This window comes from Miniopterus schreibersii (genome assembly GCF_964146895.1).
Source record: "Miniopterus schreibersii genome assembly, chromosome: 6".
In the NCBI taxonomy this organism is placed as follows: Eukaryota; Metazoa; Chordata; class Mammalia; order Chiroptera; family Miniopteridae; genus Miniopterus; species Miniopterus schreibersii.
Window position 1 is genome coordinate 29984420 of NC_138107.1, and position 16820 is coordinate 30001239.

Genomic DNA, 16820 nt, shown 5'->3' on the forward strand with positions numbered 1-16820 from the left:
TGATGGCAAAGTCGACGCACTGAACTCTCACACTACTGAGAGGAGATGTGTACATTCTAGGGAGTGCAGGACCATGTAAAATCACAAGATCAATAGGCATCTCATCGAGATCTACTACTCTTACAGGGAAAACATAGCACTCAACTTTTGCAAAATTTTAAATTTAATACATCTTATAATAAAACAAACATGGATTACAACACACAGTAAAAGGCAATACTACCACAAAATTCTGAGGTAGAAGATAACTTCAAAGAAATTTTGTATCAGGAGCTTCTCACCAGTCTTAAATCACCTTCATCATATACTGACCACTAGGACTACTTGGATGCTAATGTTTAAGAAACACTAATAGCACATGGCTTCCTATTTCTGAATTATATCAACTGTGGACAAACACAGTAGTAATGAACAATAAATAATTTTCATATTTCACGTGAGCAAAAAGCAATGTTTATCTCTTGGCATTCATGTTAATCTCTCAAATACATTACAGTAATTTTGTATACCCAGATATTTCCTTCAGGCATCCCTATTACTAATTATTCCTAAGTTAGGACTAGATAATAGACAGGTAAGAATTTAGATCGATATTCAGGAATGACACATTTATACAGCAAAAGGAATAAATAATAAACTGTATTGGAGATTTCAGCCAGTGCAGAAGTAAAAAACAAGAAACTAAAAATCTTATATTTGAAGGGAAAAAGTAAAACTATCTTTTAGCAGCTGACATGATCATGTACTTAAAAATCCCTTAGGAATCTATAAAGCTACTAGAACTAATAATTAAGCCAGGTTGCATGATACAAGTACAATATACAAAAGCAAATTTCTAATTACTAGCAACAAATAAATGAGAATTAAAAGTAAACAAAACCATTTGTAATAATATAAATAAAAACATACTTATAGATCAATTTAACAAAACATCTGCAAGGCCTTATCACTTAACACTACAAATGACTGCTGAGAGAAATTTAAGATAACAAATAAATGAAAAGATATGTTCATGGATTGAAAGATTCAATATTAAGATATCAATTCTCCCCCAAGTTTACCTATAGATTCAAACTAATCTCAATAAAAATTCTCATGGGTGTTTTGTGAAATTATGAGTTGATTCTAAAATTTATATGAAATGCAAAGTTTCTAGCACAGCTACAACAATTCTGAAAAAGGAAAACAAAACTGATGAACTTAAACAATACTTGATTTCATGACTGATTTGAAAGCTCCAGTAATCAAGTTTAGCATAAGGACATATAGATCAATGAAGCAGAAGACAGAGTCCAAAACAGACCCTCACACATATATATGATCAACTGATTTGACAAAATTGCCAAGGAAATTCAATGAGCAAAAGATAGTCTTGAGAAAAAGTGGTGCTGACATCCATATGGAAAATAAAATAAGCTTTGACCCCTGGGTCATACCATCCCATAAAACTAGCTTAAAATGGGCCACAAACCTAAATACAAGAGCTAAAACTATAAAATTTCTAGAAGAAAACACAGGAGAAAGTGTTTGCTATAAAAGCTTTAAAAACATCTCATGGAATGACAGTGTTAAGAAAACATAAAAGCAAGCCATCAACTAGGAGACAACATTCACAATACATATATTTGAAAAAGTATTTGATCCAGAATACATAAAAATTCTTGTAACTCACGCATAAAACAAAAACCTAATTTTTAAAATGGCTAAACAAGCATTTTAGAGAAGATAGACAAATAGCCAATAAGAATTAAAAGATGATGTTCAATGTTGTTAGTCATCAGGGAAATGCAAATTACAACCATAATGAGATACTATCACACACCCATTAGGAAAACTATTACAGTTACAATAGAAGAGTTGACAAGAATATGAAGAAATTAGAAATCTTACATTGCTGTAGGAATGCAAAATGGTACCACCACTTTGGAAAATATTTTGGCAGTTTCTTGTAAACTTAGACATATATTAAACATTAGACCCAGCAATTCTACTCCTAGGTATTTACGCCCCCCCCCCCCAATGAATGAAATGAAAACACATATCTACACAGATATATGCACAATATTTATAATAGCATTGTTCATAATAGTCTCAAAGTGGAAACAACTCAAATCCACTAACAGATAAGTGGATAAGCAAATTGTGACAAAAGATAAACAATGGAATGCTACTCAGCAATAAAAGAATGAACCAGGTAAAAAATGCAACATGGATGAATCTCAAAAACATTGTGCTGAGCCAAAGAAGCCAGGCAAAAGACAGTACAATCCCCAATAAATTTTAAAATGATTATACATATGATTACATTTACACAAAATTACAGAACACATAAAATTAAAACATAGTTACAGAAGTCAACACTAATAACACATGGTTGACTGGGATCTGAGCTCAAAAGTAGCTTTCTGGGGTAAGGTGGATGTTCTACATACATACCTATATTTGGTAAGATCAATCTGCACACTTAATAAAGTTCATTTAAAACTACCTCTAAACATATGTTCAGTGAAATGGAACAGAGCATGTTTAAAACAAGGCAGTTAATATTACAGACTGGTTATAAATATTTATAAGAAGCTGCAAACAATTTAGAATTAAGATAAGGTTGGGGAAGGCTTCATCATACCTTTGGTACTATGAAGACAAATCTCTTCGGGAAAAAGGATTAGGGTGAGTCTTTAAAAAACTTACTCTAACAGAAGGTTAAAATAATGATACATATAACTGATTATGGTGTATTTTTGAAAAACCCTTTAAAAGAGGAACTTTTGGGGGTTAGCAGACACTGCATTTCCTCTCTTCCTTTCTAATTATAAGAGGAAGACAAAACAGCACTAGAATTCAACCTGACTGACTTTGGGTGGGGTTCTATAAAGCACTTTTTAAAAAATTTAACCAAAACCCACTTTCTAGCTTCATTCTGCCTAACTTTACTCACACCAGCCTATTCACTGCACTTTCTGAATTACAACTGGCATTGTATACTTATAGTATACAAAGCTCTGGTGTTTGGAATGTCAGATACAGAATGGGCACATATGGACATTTTTGGCCAGCAGTCCTAGTTACTTTTTAGATTCATTCATATTATGATGACCTTAATTCAATTTATTTATTTAAAATACTCATAGCTTTATTTTTTTAAAAATTGATCTTAGAGAGAGAAAGGAAAGGAGAGAGGAAAACAGTGATTTGTTGTTCTACATATTTATGCATTCATTGGTTGTTTCTTGTATCTGCCCCGATGGGGGATAGAATCCACAACCTTGGCTTATCAGGATGACGCCCTACGCAGCTGGGCTCTGTGGCCAGGGCCTCAATTTAGATACTTATGTTTAGGTACCATAGTTCCAAAAATTCAAGGCCAGCATATGATGCCCCCCCAACCCCAAAAAAGTAATAGTTTTCCATCTCAAATATTACTTTTTACATAGTTTTAGCCACATATCACCTAACAATAAAAAAAATTCTATTACTTTTCAGTTGGGGCTCCTAAGTTTTATTATGAGTCCCAGATCTCCGATTTATAGAAAAGTACAACTTACAAAATATGCTAGCAGCAAACTACAACTCTGTTGATAGAACACTTGCATTACACATGAGTAAACGAAGTTCAGAAAGGTTACATACCATGCCCAAACTACCAAATGACAGAGCTGTGATTCAAAACCAGATTATTTTTAACTCCCAAATCCATGTTCTTAAGCACCATTCTGTAATGCCTCAAAAGGAGAACTCAACCTCTCTGAGAGATACTATATAAACTTAGAAGAGTGACAGCATAATTTTTTAAAATCTATTTACCTTCAGGGGCCGAAGAGCGCCACAAAATTTTGTCCAGCAGCTGTTTTCAATGAATTCTAAGCGCCTCTCTCTTTTCCTAAGTGTGCGTAACCTTTCTTCAAGTTGTTTTAAGGTGCGTTTATCTCTTGCTGGCAAAGGTCGACCATCTTTGCTCTGCAAACAACAGAACAGAAGAAAAAACCAGGTTTTACCATTAAGGTCTCAATAAAGTAACCCATCAGATTTAGCAGATCAAGCAATGAAACTTTTTTAGGTTGGATTTTACTCCTTAGGCAAATTTACAAATTGAAAATAAATGACAATTTTGATGTGACAACACACATATATGAAACCAAGGTCAGCACCAAAATGTGGATGTGTATACATTTAATACTAAAATTCCTCTTGATCCCTGTTTTCCAAACACATGGTAAAGTAAAATGGGGAGAAATATTTTTAAAAGCATCTTTCATAGGATACTTCATGTAACGCATTCAGTTGTCGCTTGCCTCCAAATTCCTTCCATCCCATATGTTAGCATATTTGGCCCCTCTTCTTCTCTCCTTTTGCTCAAGTAACTGTATTACAGTGTACCTGAACTGATGCTGCTCAGCCCTTATTCAAATATCAGCACAGAGATGCAATATTAGTATGTGGTATACAGAGGTTTTTATAACAACTGCTAAGAACTGGCACTTCCTTGTTTTCCAAGTACATTTGCAAATGAGTCATGTTTTCATTGGTCAACCTAAGCTAATTCCTATCTATTTCTGTGGTGCTCACTGTAACCACAAGCATACCTTTCTCATAGTGTCTCACAGATACACTTTCCACTTAAGTCCCTGCCTCTAAGTATCTTCAACTAAGTACAATAAACAATAATAATAATACAACTGCTAAGTATAAAAAAGGTGAAATGTAAATTTGTTTGTTTTATTGGAAGGAACAAGGAAAATATTTACATTGGACTGCATTTTTAAAATGTAAAGACATAAGATATGAGAATGTTAAGAGCCCTATTAAGGTTAAATAGGTTCTTAGCAGATACACAATATATTGCTACCCAGCATATCCTAATGCAGCCTCAATCTAAAATCATAGATATGATGAAGATAATACCCAAATACCCTTTAATAAAGAGGTTTACCCAGCTATGATCTCTTGACACTATAGCACTGCCATGCTATTATGGCACCATCCATCCTCTCCCATACCTTACCTTATTGCTTCTCAAATTCTACCATGCATAACAATCACCTGAACAATTTATTAAACACAGATTTCTAAACCCTACCCCCAAGAAAATATGATTTAGTAGGTCTTGGGTGGGGCCTAAATTTGCATTTCTACCAAATTCCCAGGAGATGCTAATGCTACTGGTCCAGAGATCATACTTTGCATACACTTAATCTTCACTCTTTAAGTCAAGTACATTAAATATGACCAATTTGTATCCCAAAAAAGGGAACCTTACGGAAAGGTATTTTCTGAAGGACAGAGAAATAAAACACTCCCTTTTAGAAGACAGATCCAGGCAATAATACTTCAGTGGTGTGGCATGAAAAGGGGTGAGTACTTTAGATGTCAACCATAACCGTCATTCTAGTATCAAAAGGAAACTAATGTTGAGGTAGTTTTATTTCACTGCTGGCTTTCAGTATATCAGGAAGAAAAACTGGTAAACTGATTTAAGGGTCCACTAAAAACACTCAAGTCATCTGCCTACTTGGTGAATGCTTCAGTGGAGTGAAGGATGGATACCCAGTCTGCTTTGCCTAAACCAGTATAAATGATTTTGGTCAGAGAAACAAACACTAGGATAGAAAAACAGCAGTCAACCACCTATCTAATTTGGGGGGGAAATAATGTAGTTATAAAGTATATAACACACCATTTTTTTTTTCGTTTTTTTATTTTATTTAAATATATCTTTATTGATTTCAGAGAGAGAGAAGGAGAGGGAGAGAGAGAGATAGAAACATCAATGATGAGAGTCACTGATCGAGCCCGCAACCCAGGCATGTGCCCTGACCGGGAATCGAACCCCGATCGCCTGGATCCTAGGTCGACGCTCAACCACTGAGCCATGCCCAGCTGGGCACACACACCATTTGTTTAAAAAAAAAGTGAAATGTGAAAGTTTCCCTTTAACACTGTTCCCAATTACCACTCCCTTCCCTATGGTTGTTACTGTGAAGCAGATCAATATCCTTCTACACATTTTCCATGTGTTTACACACATGCATATATACAAATATATACAAATACAGTGTTTATTATACATAACAGCTAACATTTCTTGAGCACAATTCTTGTGCCTAAAACTGATCTGTTACATTTATTCTCCTTGAATTTTCAGAATAAAATATTGAGGTGGGTAAGAATATCATAATGATTTACTAGATAAGGAAAATAAGGCCCACGGGTCTTATAAGCATAATCTGCAGAGCCAGAACTTGAACTGAGATAGCCTGATTTTGTAAGTCATATTCTTCAAGCTATACAAATCTACCTCATTCCTTTTTATCACTGTACAGCATATTAGACTACGGCATCCTAATTTAACAAAATATCTTATTTTTTAACATTTAGATCTTTTTCTTTTGGGCAGGTGGGGGGTATTAACAATGTGCATGAATTTCCTTATTCACGTGGGTCCAAGTGTACACATACAATTTAGTAGGATTGATTCCTACGTGAACTCTTAAACTTTAATTATTCAAAAGTATGTGTTTGTGTGTATAGGCAATGTCACAATGTTCAATTTTTTTTAAAGCCATATATTTTATATTGTTACAGTATACCTATCCCCAAATTCTCATTAACATCTGACAAAGGTAAACATTTAAGGCTTCTAAAGGATTAAAAAATGTACTGAGTTATTCTATTTTAGCACATCTCTGATTATGAGGATAACCAACCAACCTGATTTTAGCCCAGAAAGTCCCATGTTCTCAAAAATCCCTCAGGTCCCAATACTGTACAGAATAAAAGTGGCAAGAAAAAGCTTTCAGTTTTTCACCACTGAGGTATGATGTTAGCTGTGGGTTTGTCATAAATGGTCTTTATTATGTTGAGGTACTTTCCCTCTATTCCCATTTTTCTTTAATTTTTATTTTATTGTATTTTTTTTATTAGGGAGAAACATCGTTCAGATGCCTCCCACACACGTCCCTGAACCCAAAACCTGGGGATGTGCCCTGACTGGAAATCGAACCTGCCACCTTCTGGTGTATGAGACAACATTCTAACCAATGGAGCCACACCAGCCAGAGCCCTTTTATACCCATTTTATTGAGGTTTTAATTACAAACGGATGTTGAATCTTATCAAATGCTTTTTCTACATATATGAAAACAAACAAATTTTATTTTTCACTTTGTTAATGTGGTATATCACACTGATTGATTTACAGATGTTGAGCTATCCTGGCATCCCTGGAATAAATCCCATTTGATCATGGTGTTTGATCTCTTTAATGTATTGTTGTATTTGGTTTGCTGATATTTTGCTGAGGATTTCTGCATCAATTTTCATTAGAGATACTGGCCTATAATATTCTTTTTTTGTGTTGTGTTTGTCTGGTTTTGATTCAGGGTAATGATGGCCTCGTAAAGTGAGTTAGGAAGAGTACCCTCCTCTTCAATTTTTAGGAAGATTGAGAAAAACAGATATTAAATCTTCTTTGAATGTTTGGTAGAATTCACCAGTGAAGCCATTTAGTCCTGAACTTTTTTTTGGGGGGGGGGGGGAGTAGTGATTACTGCTTCAATTTCCTTACTAGGGATGTCTATTCAGAATTTCTATTTCTTCATGATTCAGCCTAGGAAGGTTGTATGATTCTAAGGATTTATCCATTTCTTCTAGGTTGTCCAATTTGGTGGTATATAGCCTTTCAAAGTACTGTCTCATATTCCTTTGTATTTCTGTAGTATTCATTGTAACTTCTGTTTTGTTTCTGAGTTTATATAGAGTCTTCTTTTTATCTTGGTGAGTCTAGTTATAGGGGTGTGTCAATTTTGTATACCGTATCTTTTAAAAAATCACCTCTTAGTGTCATTGTCTTTTTAGTTTCTATTTCACTTATTTCTGTTTTGATTTTTACAATTTCTTTTATTATTACTTTGGGCTTCATTTGTTCCTCTTTATCTAGTTCCTTAAGGTGTAAGGTTTAACTGAGGTTTTTCTTCTTTTTGAGGTAGGCCTGTATTGTTATAAACTTCTCTTTTAGTTCCACTTTTGCTGCATCCCAAAGATTTTGGCATGCCATATTTTCATGTCTCCATGTATTTTTTTAAAAATATATCTTTATTGATTTCAGAGAGAGGAAGGGAGAAGGAGAGATAGAAACATCAGTGATGACAGAGTAGTAATTGATTGGCTGCTTCCTGCATGCTCCATGTATTTTTTGATTCTTCTTTTGATCCAATAATGTTTAATCTCCATATATTTGTGATTTTTCTAGCTTTCTTCTTGTAGTTGATTGATAGCTTCATATTGTTGTGGTCCAAAAAGATAACTGATATTATTTCAATATTCTTAAACACTAAAACTTGCTTTATGTCCCAACATATACCCTTGAGAGTGTTCCATGTACACTTGAGAAAAATGTGTATTGTGTTGCTTTTGGATGGAATGTTCTGTACATATCTAGTAAGTCCCTATGGTCTCATGTATCATTTAAGGCCTATGTTTCCTTGTCTACTTTTTGTCTATATGACCCATCCATTGGTGTAAGTGGAGTGTTAAAGTCTTGTACTATTATTGTTACTGTCAATTTCTCCATTTAGGTCTATAACAATTGTTTTATATGTTATAGTGCTCCTAGTTTGGTGCAATATTAATAAATGTTATTTCTTCTTCATGAATTTTTTCCCTTGACTATTACATACTGTCCATCTTTGTCTCTTACTTTTTTTGACTTTAGGTCTACTTTGTCTGGTATAAGCATAGCAATACCTGCTTTCTTCTGGACATCGTTTGTTTGGAGTATTGTCTTCCACCCCTTCACTTTGAGCCTATGTTTGTCTTTGGAGCTGAGATGAGTTGCCTGAAGGCAGCAATAGTTGGGTCTTGTTTTTTAACCCATCTAGCTACTCTGTAACTTTTGATCAGTGAGTTCAATCTGTTTACACTTACAGTGATTAGTGATATTTGAGGACTTACTACTAATATATTATCTTTTGTTTCCTGATTGCTGTATATCTCCATTGTTGCTTTTCATTTGTGTCTCTATTTTAGTTTGGTGGTTTTCTGTTTTCTCTGCCTCCTTTTTTATGTTTCATGTCTGTGCTCTAGATATTTGTTTTGTGGTTACCTTGAAAAAAATATATATATTATATATATATATATAAATATAAACATCTCATAGATAAGTAGTCCTTTTTCTTCTGAGAGTATCTAATCTTCATTTGCCTATAGAAGGTCCATCCTTTTCCTCCTCCTTTGAGATAATTTTGTTACAAATTATCTTTTTTATGTTGTGTTTATTACCAACTTAAGTAGCTATTATTATTTTGAATGCCTTTCCCCCCTTTAACCTTATGCTATAACTGCTGAACACTCAATTCTGTAACAAAACTGCAGTTTCCTGATTCTGGGTTTATGGCCTTACTCAAAGCTGTGTGCACTTTTCCTCTTTCATTTCCGGTAGAAGAGCTCCTTTTAATACTTCTTGGAAGGCAGGTTTTATGGTGGTGAACTCCCTCATCTTTTGTGTGTCTGGGAAACCCTCCATTTCTCCTTCAGATCTGAAGGATAACTCTGCTGGATAGATTATTCCTGGCTGGCAACTTTAATCTTTCAATATTTTGAATGTCATTCTACCCTCTCCTGGCCTACAGCATCTCTGCTAAGATATCTGGTGATAGCCTGATTAATTTCCCTTGTAGGTTACTGCCTTCTTCTCCTGGCTGCCTTTAGAATTCTTTTTTTATATATTAACTTTTGGCAGTTTTAATATAACGTGTCTTGGAGTTCTCTTTTCATTAAGATAATTAGGTATTCTATTAGCTTCTTGTCCTTGTGTAAGTACAAGTCCCGTTCCTTCCCAGGTTTGGAAATTTCTCACCTATTATTTCTTTATATAGACTCTCTGTCCCCCCTTCTCCCTCTATTCTCCTTCTGGAATACCCATTATGTTGCTCTCTCTAATGAAGTTGGATAATACTCACAGACTTCTTTTGTTTTTTTTTAATTTATTTTTTTATCCTCACTTGAGGATATGTTTATTGATTTGAGAGAGGGAGGGAGGGAGGGAGGAACATTGATTGGTTGCCTCCTATACACACCCTGACCAGAGATCAAACCCACAACCTAGGTATGTGCCCTGACAGGGAAGCTAACCCACAACCAAATGAGCGCCCCACCAGGACTCTCGTTTTCTTTTTTAAATCTTTACTCTCTCTCCTCTTTCACCTGAATATTTTTTTTCTATCTTATAGCTAGTTAATTCTGTCTTTCGTATGTTCTGCTCTATTTCCACTGCTTTCTAATGTATTCTTCATCTCATTTATTCAGTTCTTCACGTCCAGAATTTCTGTTTGGTTCTTTTTTTTGGTAAAGTATTTATGTTCATTAATTTTACTCTTGAGCTCATGAACTGCCTTTCTGACTTTTCTTGTATCTCACTGAGTTTCTTCATGACAGCTATTTTGAATTTTCTATCATTTAGATAACAGTCTTTTGTGACTTTCAGTTTGGTTCCTGGAAAATTGTTATTTTCTTTTTGTGATACCATGTTACCATGGTTATTTACTGTTCTTGATGGATTGTCCCTCTGCCAGTACATCTGAAATAGCAAACGCCTTTCTTATTTAGGTACAGCTTTATTTACTTTAACAATTCAACAGGTTGATTATTTAGAAACCTTTCTTTTGTTTTCCAGTAGGGGCAATATAGCACGAGGTTTTGGTTTCTCTTACCTGAGCTGGCTCTAGTTATATCTGAGAATCAGCAATTTCCACCCTTCACTGCATCTGCCAGGGGTGTTGCAAGTGCCTTCTTCATCGCTGCTTGTGCCTCTGGGGTCACTGGTGCCTTGATGCTGCCAGTGTCACTGCAATTATGGGTTTTGCTACAATCAGGAGCATCACCGCTATAGTCACCAGGGTGGCATGTGCCCCTACCGCATCAAGTCTGAGTCTCCGGAACCACCCCCATGGCGAGAGGATACGGTGGGTTGGGGGAGCCAGGGTTGCAAGCCCTACCACTGCTGCTGCCTAGTTCCCTGTGGCTGCTGGCACCACTGTGGCCAGGAAGCTGAAGTCCCATGCACTGCCTCCACTGCTGCTACCAAGCTCTCTGGTGGCACCAGCACTGCCATAGCAGGGTAAGAGAGCCAAAGTCACAGGCGCCTATGCAGCTTCTGCCTTTCTTTTTCTTCGCTGGGGCTGTGGTGAGGAGCTGCCATGGCTAGGAACCAAGGTCACACACACAGTCCCTGCTACTTCCCTAGTTCCATCTCCTCTATGCATTCCAATCTAATCATATGTACAGATGTGTGGATCTCTCAGGCATCCTAGTGTGCTAAATAAAAGAATTTTTGTTTTGTTTTATATGTCCCACTAGTTGTAGATTGATGCTGATGTCACAGTTTTCTTTACCTTGTGCTCTTATTGTTTGGTTTCTGTATCAGGATTATGCTATTTTAGTAGAATTACTTAGAACATTTTCCATTTTCCTTATGTTCTATAAATAAGATTTATCTGTTACTTGAAGGTGAAGGAGAAAGAAAAACTTTTATTGTATTTTTAGAAGCACACTTAATTAGCAAGTGGTCAGATAGAATCTTTAGCTTATTCAACTAGTAGATAAAACTTGAAATGACACCATAAAATCTGATGTTACATGTGGAATCAGCACACCTGGGAACTAGCAAAGTTTTGGTCATATGTAAGCAGAACTTTTGTTTATCAGTTGTTAGAACACTAATGGGAATTCTCAAACTGACAGTGTCTTATATTTCGAAGAAGACACATTTTTAAAAATATGGGCATGGTTTTTGAAGGATATGTTGTAAAACAATTCAAGCAATGTCAAAAATATGTTTGCCAATGTCTAAGTCACATCAGAAAGCAACTCAAAGACAGTAATTTTATGCTTCTCAAACAATAAAATACCAACTCACTTTTGATTTAATTGATTGAATTTGTTGTTCCACTTCTTCAATGTCTTCAGTGTTCTCTAAACGTTCATAAGCAGCACTTCTGGTGCCTTTTATCAGATTTAAAGGTAATGCAGACATGCCATAGGCCTAAAAGAAACAAAATTAAAATGTGATTTAGTATTATTATTTTAAATACAGGTAGTCTCAAAAAATGTATATACGCTTTAACAGCTGATAACTCAATTTTGAAGATGAAATGTATTTTAATAAACACTGCCTTTATAATTATTCAAAGTGTGTGTATACATTTTTTGGAACACCCTATATATTACACACAATTTTCGGGTAAAAATGTCATTTAATGACAAAAAGAGTAAGCAATTGTAAAGGGGTATAGTCACTGAAGAATAAGGTATATGGGAGTGAATCACAATTATATTGTCTCATAATTCTCTTGTTTACTTCACACTTATAGAGTTATATCTGTCATATTAACTATTCCCAGAATAGGTAACATTTATTCCTCAAAGGGCAAGTTGCAAAATTAATGTAAATATAATACTTTATCAAAGAAATAAATTACAACTTCAGGCTAATCAGAGGTAAAGATAGTCTGAATGAGTAAAATAATTTACAAAATTATTTTCTATGGAAAAACCCCCAAATGTTTCCAAGTATATATAGTAAATCCTTAGTAAAATGTAAGTATTTTAATATATATGTTATTTTATTAACATATCAATTATCTGTATATATAGCTTATTTATAAGTTCTAAATATTTATAATCAATCTTTTTGCTATTTAAAATTTTTTCCCACAAGTATTTTTTAACTATTAATCAGCACTAAGAACAAACATATTTTATATTACCCAAATCTATATTAGCAAGTCCCAAACGATAACTTTTTATTGTACCAATTAAACACATTAATGGCAATTGCCAAGTGACCATTATTCAAATCATTATTGACCTTAAATCCTTAGAAGCAAAATTGACAACTATTACCACCTCTTGCTGCAGCAATAGGCTCTGAAGCAGATACAACATTATGTATTTAAATATTTTTTCATTTTCCTCCAGGGCACACAGTCAAACTATTTAGTCAGTCTTCCCTGCTGATAGGGAGGGCCATGAGATTGAGTCCAGGACAATGAATGTGGGCAGAGAGATAAATGATACTTCTTAGGCTTTACTCCAAACTCCAAAGTATCCTGGGTGATCCTGCATGTTTTCTCTAATGCTCTTCTCTACCTGGTTGTCAACTCCCAGGATGACCTCAAATATCTTCAAAACATGAAAATGTAAATTAAAAAGTCTATGGGAACCAAAGAATCCCATAGCTCCTCTGACCTTTCCTTATAGACTTTCCGATCCTTATTATCATTTTGTCCTATTTGGTTTTTCTAGTAGTTCTATATCTTTTAAACATTTTTTTTAAAGTAACACAACAATTTAAAAGTCTGAAATGTACATGATATTATATAATGATATTACCAATTCTCCATATTATTTGAACACAAGGTCAACACAATGTTGTTTTTACAACCAGATGCCAAGGCAAAAATATATTGCTAAACTCAGCTTATGCCCAAATATAACTCTCTGTCCTCCCAACCACCTCCAAACTAGGCTTATTTTACCTGCTTGCATGTTATTCTGTGTTGCTAAATATACTAACCTGAGTACTCAATACTATTTCCCAAGAAATCTGTTGCTCTAGTCAATATTCACAAAGTGGTCCTTATTTTTAAAATCTTTTGTATTTTTAAATATTTATTTTAATATTTATTTACTTAAAATGAGTTTCATTATCGTTGACATGCAATATTATATGTACAACATAGTGATTAAACATATAACTTATGAAGTGAACGTGTCGATAGCTAGTACCCATCTGACACCATACATAGTTATTACAATATTATTGATTATATTCCTTGTGCTGTACCTTACATCCCCATGACTGTTTTTATAACTGGCAATTTATACATCTTAATCCCTTCTTCTCTTTTACCCATCCCATGTGGCAAGCATCAAAATGTTTTCTGTATCTATGAGTTTGTTTCTGTCTAGTTTGTTTATAGTTTTCTAGATTCCACATATAAGTGAAATCATATGGCATCTGCCTTTCTCTTTCTAACTTATTTACTTGGCATAATACCCTATAGGTCTATCCATGTTGTCTCAAATGGCAAGACTTCATTCTTTTTTATGGCTGAGTAATATTGCATTCTATATATGTACCACATCTTGATGGATACTTATGTTGCGTCCATATCTTGGCTATTGTAAATAATGGTTCAATAAACATAGGGGTGCATATGTCTTTTCAAATTAGTGTTTTGGAATTTTTGGATAAATACAAAAAATTGGGATTGCTGGGTAATAGGGTAGTTCTATTTTTATTTTTTTAAGGAAGCTCCATTCTGTTTTCCATAATGGCTGTACCAATTTACAATCCCACCACAGTGCACAAGGTTTTGGTTACCTAGCTTTTAGCTTGTTTTCAGAATGCATGTTTAATTTCAATGATTATCAGGAAATTCAACTATAATATTTAGACTATAATAAACTTGACATAGGCATTATAAAAAACATTTCATCAATACAACTTTAAGATCTTTAAACAATAATCTTTTCAATTTAACCTCAGACTTCTTTGGAAAAATGTGTGAAAAGATTAGCCTGTTCAGAAACAAAACTTTTATTGCTTACTACTGCCCTCTAGTGAATCACAAGAAAAATCAGCAATGCTAAAGAGATTACATTACTTAAAATGCTTTTAGGTCATCCATAATTGCCTCCAATTTTATTTGTTTCCACTCCCAAAAATAAATCACTATCTGTATTTTAAAATAAGAAATATTTTGAAGGAATATATACAAACTACAAACACTTGTAATACTACCTTCTTACACTGTCTAGTTTAGAACAGCAACTTTTCCATGCATCTCTCTCCTCTATCTAGGATGATAGTTTCCAACCTGTGAGCCTTGGATTACTGCAAAGAATCAACACCAACCACTGTTTTTAAACTGAATAAATGTCTTGCATATATTTGTAACACCTATCATTCAAATACATATATACTAATATAAACAAAAGAAACAATTCATATAACGTGTACTCACTCAGTAAGATTTCCCTTCTAAATATTCACTGTTTCTAAGACATATATATTTCCTCACATCTAACATTAGTGAAATTTGGATGTATCTTATAATCATCAGCTAGGCAGAAGTCATAACATAATTGTCATTACCTGCACATGCACAAATTTGGTCATAGGTGGTTACAATATAGTTGTTTCTTTAGTTGAATTACATGTCTTCTTGGTACAACTATTGCCACTTAAAATGTCTTTTAAGATAGTACTATGATTTGACATTGAAACAAAAAAATGTGTAAGGAAAAATGAACAAAGGAGCAAATAATGAAGCAAATATTCACTAGAACAATGAGCACAATTCTGTATTTTCTTGCAAAGCAAGAGTCAAGAATTTTATGAGCTTAGGAAAGGAAGATACTCAAAGTAGAAACCATTTTGCTACTTAGGTACAGGCAAAAAGATAGCCTTTCACATGGCAAAATAAGAAACTGCAAAACAGCAATGAAAAAAGCTTCAACTTATGCAACGGTTATGTTAGCAGCTTCAAAGAAAATCCCACTGACAAGAGTGGAGTCAAGAAAAACTGTATCATCAATTCTCTTGATAGCATAAAGGACAATCTTGTATAATAAATCATGGACATAAATGACCAATTCAAAGAAATGAGTCAAAAGATTCACTTTACAAATGTCAAGTTTTAGGAATACATTTCCAATTTATTTCAATTATATTTTTGTTTTATAAGCAGAAGAGAGGTATGATTTTTACAGTATTTATATAAGTCAAATTTTTTTCTTACTAAATATAAAACAAAAATTATAAATAATAAAGCATGGGCAGGAACCTTTTCTCTATAGTGGCACATAAAATACAGGTGCATCTTATAATCAGTATCAAAGACTCAATGAAACATAGTATATCACCTGGAAGGCTGAGAAAGTTGACTTTTAAAAGGGGTTTCTGTCTTCAAAGATTATTGAGAACCACTGCTCTACTTATTTCTATTTTTGAATCTTTAATCACTTTAATTTTTTTTTAATCCATTAGTTTATATTTTATATAAAATGCATATAGATTAACATATACACATACACAAATAAAATTCATAAATATCCTAGAGCACATGTTCAATTTTTTACTGACAAGTGTATATAATAAAAGTTCAGTAGTCACTGCTTCTATAGGCACCACTTCAGTGGTCCACATATTATATTTTTATAAAAATATCATTATTCAATATTTCCCCACTTGATGGCACCAAAAAATTAAAGTATCTACATAAATATCTGTGCCTAGAGGTTTCTTTTCTTTTTTTTAATTTAAAAAATAAAAGAGTCTCTTTCAATTTAAGCTGAAAACAATAGGAGGGTTAATATGTTTAATAATGTTCTTCTAAAATTGAGTGGCCCATTATTTGGCTATTCCTTAAGACATGGTATAGTGGATATAATCTTGGTAAAATTTAAATAATCGACTAGTTTAGAAACTAAACAATAATGAATATCTAAGAAATTCACACTTAACTGACATATACATTACAAAAGTGTATCTAATTTCAATACTAACAGTTACAGATTCTATAACAGACATGATTTTACTTTTAATAATTAATTCTTTGTACTCAGGGATAAAGTATGCTAAGTATTAACTTCCCACTTTGGGCACCTTAATTAAAATGAAACCTCTTCTACTTCCCATGAATATGTACCCTCTTCTATGTTCCCCCATGAAAAGTTCAATTCTCAAGGTTTTAGATAACAAGTTAGGACATAACTGATAACTAGTACTATCTATCTATAATAAAACCATTTATCTATAA

The 16820-nt window shown here is 33.8% G+C and overlaps 1 protein-coding gene across 2 annotated transcripts in view; it reads right to left on the bottom strand.

Annotated features, from left to right (window-relative positions):
* LMBRD1 (LMBR1 domain containing 1) overlaps window positions 1–16820 on the bottom strand; it is a 133365-nt gene that overhangs the window by 72309 nt on the left and 44236 nt on the right. The window contains exons 8-9 of one of the 2 annotated variants that reach the window (XM_081140026.1): window positions 11912–12037; window positions 3805–3957 (exon numbers count right to left, since the gene is read on the bottom strand). The exons of the other annotated variant lie outside the window; for it this stretch is intronic. Of the exons in view, the coding sequence (XP_080996152.1) occupies window positions 3805–3957; window positions 11912–12037 (279 nt within the window). The remainder of the gene's footprint in view (window positions 1–3804; window positions 3958–11911; window positions 12038–16820) is intronic. 2 annotated transcript variants of the gene reach the window in all.